This window comes from Salmo salar, chromosome ssa09 (assembly GCF_905237065.1).
Source record: "Salmo salar chromosome ssa09, Ssal_v3.1, whole genome shotgun sequence".
NCBI lineage: Eukaryota > Metazoa > Chordata > Actinopteri > Salmoniformes > Salmonidae > Salmo > Salmo salar.
In genome coordinates, this window is record NC_059450.1 from 137,952,974 (window position 1) to 137,958,973 (window position 6,000).

General features: G+C 42.5%; 1 protein-coding gene across 1 annotated transcript; it reads left to right on the plus strand.

The window, feature by feature from the left end:
• Window positions 1–1,102: 1,102 nt before the first annotated feature.
• On the plus strand, window positions 1,103–5,288 carry LOC106613089 (gap junction delta-2 protein-like). The gene has a single exon (XM_045724687.1). The coding sequence runs from the start codon at window positions 2,980–2,982 to the stop codon at window positions 4,087–4,089; it is 1,110 nt and encodes a 369-aa protein (XP_045580643.1). The 5' UTR covers window positions 1,103–2,979; the 3' UTR covers window positions 4,090–5,288.
• Window positions 5,289–6,000: the final 712 nt, after the last annotated feature.

The window sequence follows — 6,000 nt, forward strand, 5'->3', positions numbered from 1 at the left end:
TTTTTAAAACTCTAATTGACAACACTGTTTGTCATAACCGCAATTGTTTCTAATCTTCAATTGTACCTGTAACTTGTGACACTGTGTCTTTTGTGTGTATTTTGTATTTTTCTATAATATTTTATGGACACGCTGCTATTTCTCTGTTGTTTTGCCTTCTTGCCAGGTCGCCCTCGCAAAAGAGGTTTTTAACCTCAATGGGTTTTACCTGGTTAAATAAAGGAAAAAAAAATAAAAACATCCCCACACCATGATGCTGCCACCAACATGCTTCACCGTAGGGATGGTGCCAGGTTTCCTCCAGACATGACGCTAGTCATTCAGGCCAAAGAGTTCAATCTTGGTTTCGTCAGACCGGAGAATCTTGTTTCTCATGGTCTGAGAGTCTTTAGGTGCCTTTGGCAAACTCCAAGCGGGCTGTCATGTGCCTTTTACTGAGGAGTGGTTTCTGTCTGGCCATTACCATAAAGGCCTGATTGGTGGAGTGCTGCAGAGATGTTTGTCCTTCTGGAAGGTTCTCCTATCTCCACAGAGGAACTCTGGAGCTCTGTCGAAGTGACCATCGGGTTCTTTGTCACCTCCCTGACCAAGGCCTTTCTCCCCCAATTGCTCAGTTTGGCCAGGTGGCCAGCTCTAGGAAGAGTCTTGGTGGTTTCAAACTTCTTCCATTTAAGAATGATGGCCACTGTGTTCTTGGGGACCTTCAATGATGCAGAAATGTTTTGGTACCCTTCCCCAGGTCTGTGCCTCGACACAATCCTGTCTTGGAGCTCTACGGACAATTCCTTTGACCTCATGGCTTGGCTTTTGCTCTGACATGCACTGTCAACAGTAGGACCTTACATAGACAAGTGCGTGCCTTTCTAAATCATGTCCAATCAATTGAATTTACCACAGGTGGACTCCAATCAAGTTGTATAAACATATCAGGATGATCAATGGAAACAGGACGCACCTGACATCAATTTCGATTCTCATAGCAAAAAATTCTAAAAACCTGTTTTGGCTTTGTCATTATGGGTATTGTGTGTAGATTGATGAGAAAATAAATAATTTAATCCATTTAGAATAAGGCTGTAACGTAACAAAATGTGGAAAAAGTCAAGGGGTCTGAATACTTTCCGAATGCACTGTATGACACACAGACGAGACCTAATCCAGCCTTTCAGCCCAACCACACAAAGTAACAATTTAATTCCTGCCCTCGCCAACTGCAGGGGAATGGTTGTCATGTCCTCTGTTCCAGAGCCACAGTGGATGGACTACATCATGATGAAGCAGAGTGTCATAGTCCGTGTATGTAGGTGGCAGGGAAGTCAGGCGCAGGAGAAAACAGAGTGGTTAAAAAATGGAGTATTTATTTCCAAAACTAACTCCAAAACCCACGTAGAAAATAATCCAGGTAAACAGTAACCCGTCGCACACCGATACATAAACAACACGTACATAACATAACAAACAATCACCGACAGAGAAATGAGGGGAAGCAGAGGGTTAAATACACAACATGTAATTACTGGGATATGAAACAGGTGTGTAAAGAGACCAGACAAAACCACTGGAAAATGAAAAACTGATCAATGGTGGCTAGAAGACCGGTGACGTCGATCGCCGAACACCACCTGAACAAGGAGGGGCATCAACTTCAGTAGAAGTCGTGACACAGAGACAGATGCTGCAGAGGATACTGAGGCTTGGTCTTTACATTGGATCCCATGATGGACATTCAAGTGGATGGATAGACTCTTAAAATACTTATTTTAATGGAGATACAACCTGTTCTGTGTGTTTCGTCTGTAGACTTGAATTGGATCCATACGTCATTGATGCAAGCTGCTTGTAGTGTTTTCAGTATACCATTTGAAAGGATACCACAGTCCTGTTTGGTACAGACAGTTCCTGGATGACAATTCTAGTGAACATTATGTATTGTGAGATTTTATCTCTGTTGTTAGGTCTATAAGTGGATGGGGCAAAGCACTAAGACTAGAGGTCTACAGAAAGAGAAATGCTGTAGTCATAACTGGTGAATATAAGCCTAAAACTGCTGGATGATTCCTCTAATTTGTCATCACATGTTATCACATTTCACTCAAAGATTGATTGAGCATAATCTGGAAAAGTGCGAAATTTTCAATCTTCCATTTCTCTAAATTGTATTTTTTAAACTGGCGAAGAGCAGAATCTTTGCATAAACTGGTATTGTTTTCCTTTTCCAGTTTGTTCCCTGCTGTTATTGTTTGACTATTCCCGGCTGTTCAGAATAGGTGCCTCCCATTATATTTTTAAATCTTTGTTAAACTGTACATTGGCTGCCTTTGTATCCCCATAATACAATGAGAGTTTCAGATAGAGTGGCTGAATATGTCTGGTCAGCCTATTTTCCCATACCAGGCTCAACACTGTTCATATCGTCCATTAAACAGAACTCATATTAATTATAGTCAATGCAGACTGCATGGCAAAGCATTTTTTACAGATTTGCATTGGAAAGAGACAAACTATCCAGGGGTGAGTGAATTTTTAACTATTTTGTTAGGATTGTTCTTTTCTGTTTGTGTTTTCAATTGTTATGATAAAGGGAAAGGAGGAACAACCTTTTCTGCTGTTACAATTTCCTTTGCATTGTATCCCCCTCACTGATATGGGCATATTCTAGCATTATTGTGTATCAACAGCTGTTTGAGAAGTTATGAGATAATGAGTGACATTTTTTGTACAATTATTTATTCAACCATCTTAGACCAGATAAGAAGTCATTTTCTCTCACTGTTTGCAAAACAGTAGAAAATGTTCCTTTACATACACTACCGTTCAAAAGTTTGGGGCCACTTAGAAATGTCCTTGTTTTTGAAAGAAAAGCATGTGGGTGTCTTAATCATTTGGACTCTACTGTTTTAGGTAGTAGTGCACTGAGAGGTTCTGATTCACACGCTTGTCCCTTCTCAAACCTCCCCACCCCTTCCCCCAGGTTAAAACATGGGAGACTGGTCCATTCTCGGACGCTTCCTGTCCGAGGTGCAGAACCACTCCACAGTGATCGGCAAGATCTGGCTGACCATGCTGCTGATCTTTCGTATCCTGCTGGTGACCCTGGTGGGGGACGCGGTGTACAGCGATGAGCAGTCCAAGTTCACCTGCAACACCCTGCAGCCCGGCTGCAACACCGTCTGCTACGACACCTTCGCCCCCGTCTCACACCTGCGCTTCTGGGTCTTCCAGATCGTCTTGGTCTCCACGCCGTCCATCTTCTACATCGTTTACGTCCTGCACAAGATCGCCAAGGACGAGAAGCTGGAGATCCAGAGGGGGCAGGTGATGGCTGAGCGGACCTCCAAGAAGGTCTTTGGGCAGCTGGGAAGGGAAGGGCTGGAGAACATGGAGACTGGTATGCCCACCTACTGCCCTGGGTACAGGGAGGAGTGGGTTGGTCAGGAAGCGGAGGGGGTGGAGCAGAGCCTGCTGGAGGAGGACTATGGGGAGTTGGGGGAGGACCCCACTCAGCTCTCCAGCCAGGTGCTGCTCATCTACATCCTGCACGTGCTGCTGCGCTCCGTCATGGAGATCACCTTCCTGGTGGGGCAGTGCTACCTGTTTGGCTTCGAGGTGCTCCAACTGTACCGCTGCGAGACCTACCCCTGCCCCACCCGCACAGACTGCTTCGTGTCACGTGCCACTGAGAAGACCATCTTTCTCAACTTCATGTTCAGCATTAGCCTGAGCTGCTTTGTGCTCAACATCGCAGAGCTGCACTTCCTGGGCTGGGTCTACATCTTCCGCATACTGTGCTCCGCTTGCTCCACCTGCTTCCGCCCTGAGAAGGACCCTGTGGGGCTGTACAACCACCGCAACCCTCTGCTGCTGCAGCTCAAACACTCTCTGAGGGGCAGGCTGGTCCTGCAGACTCCCACTCCCATGGCCCAGGAGAAGGCTGGGGGCCACCTGCTCACTCACGTCCCAGCCATCTCCTTTGAGACCGATTCTACTGTGGAGTGCACCTCCAAGAGGACTCCGGAAGAGAGGGACCGGGTTAAGGTTAAACTGGCCAACATGGCCAAGATGGGACGGACTAAGAAGTCTTGGCTGTGAAAGGCCAAATCTGTGTGATTCTCAATGTAGCATTTTCCACTTTTGAAACAACACTGGGAAAGACAGAATTTATAGCATAGGTTGCTCAGATTGGGCATTTGGAGAATGAGAGTATACTCCTGATTCAGAAAGAAAGATTCAGCTTTATCATCCATACCATAGCCTAAATTACATAAAGAACATTCAAACTGTTCCTGAGTTTCAAAAGACAGAGAAAAGTAAAACATTTTGCTGGAAAATTGTATACATTCAGTTTACAGTCATTATCTTCAGTCTGTTCAGGGTTCTTCAATACAAACACACCTGTTTCATAAAACATGACACGTTTTCACATTCTAACATTGTTTGTGGGATACTTTTCAATAATTCCTTGTAACTGTTGAAATACATAGCTGGCAGAGTAGTTTTGACCTGTGTGCAGACAGTCATTTATGTTGTCTAAAGGGACTTTGTCTCTTATAACATTATTCTTTATCAGAATAATCTAATCTGATTGACTGGTGGGTAGTCACTAACTATTTGTAGCATGTGTGCCTCTTTTTATTGATATTTGCATGGTATGTATGTGTATAGATCTTTAGTAATTAATGTTGAAATTATCCAAGGGTTTTTATTAATTGAAATGTTTATAGTTGGTGTCCCAATCTCAAATGCTCTCATATTTGCCCATAGTATTTAAAAAACGGCAGAATCAAACAGTATTGGAACAGTGACTTGTATTTCTCATCCAGAAGTGTAAGAATTTTAGAAGAATGTAATTTCAACAGTCAAATGTTGCACTGTTTGAGAAGACTGTGTATGGAAAACCTGCATTTGAATGAATTTAGTTGTGAGTTTGAAATTTGACCACAAGAGGTCACTATAATACTTTAAGTTATCAAACAGGGTTGTGCTGAAAATCAAATGAACCACAGCAAAATAAATTATTTGTAATTAAGAGGAAGATTAAAAAAGACATGTATAACGTACTTTCTTGATGAAATACATTCTAAAATGTAAATATTTGTTTTTCTGATCCAATGAACCATTGTATATCTGTTCACAATTTTGTGTCAAGACCCAGATGTGCCTAATTCGTTTATTAATACATTTACAAGTTCATAAATGTGCACTCTCCTCAAACAATAGCATGGTATTCTTTCACTGTAATAGCTACTGTAAATTGGACCGTGCCGTTAGATTAACAAGAATTTAAGCTTTCTTCCCATATAAAACATGTCTATGTCCTGGGATTTTTTTTTTGTTACTTACAACCTCATGCTAATCACATTAGCCTATGTTAGCTCAACCATCCCGCGGGGGGGGGGGAGAGACACCAATCCTGTGGAGGTTTTAACTACTTCCTGATAGTTCTGGTTGAAAATACAGAGTACATTCCTCTGCCCAGGCGTGGCTGATTTTACAACGTCTGCATAGGTATTTTGCATGTCAGCTAACCACATCATATGTTATAGCAGTCTGTCAGTGGATGACACAGTCAATGACTTGCACATAACCATTGGTGGATGCATGCAACGTCTGAGCAGGGGAACAAGACCTATATCTACATGGGACACATTCTTTTCACAGCACTTCAATACAAAATTATTTTCGTAGCAGGATAGGAGAGCTTTTTCGCAAACCTTAACCCTTTTCTTAACCTTAATCTCAGTCTCCTAACCTGTAACGTTAATTCTCCTAACCTGCTACGAAAAAGTAACTTAGATATTGAAGTGCTGTGAAACCTTCTAAGAGAGTACCAAACCTTTCTGCCAATAACAGCTAGTTTTCCGTTTTCGTCAACCACACCAGACCACTCCCAGACAGTCCTAGCAACATTTTTGCTTGAGAAATATTTTTTGCTAAAAAGCCATTTTCGTGGAAATCTATTACAGTAAAGTACTTAATTGTTACCCAGAAATGATTTGATAT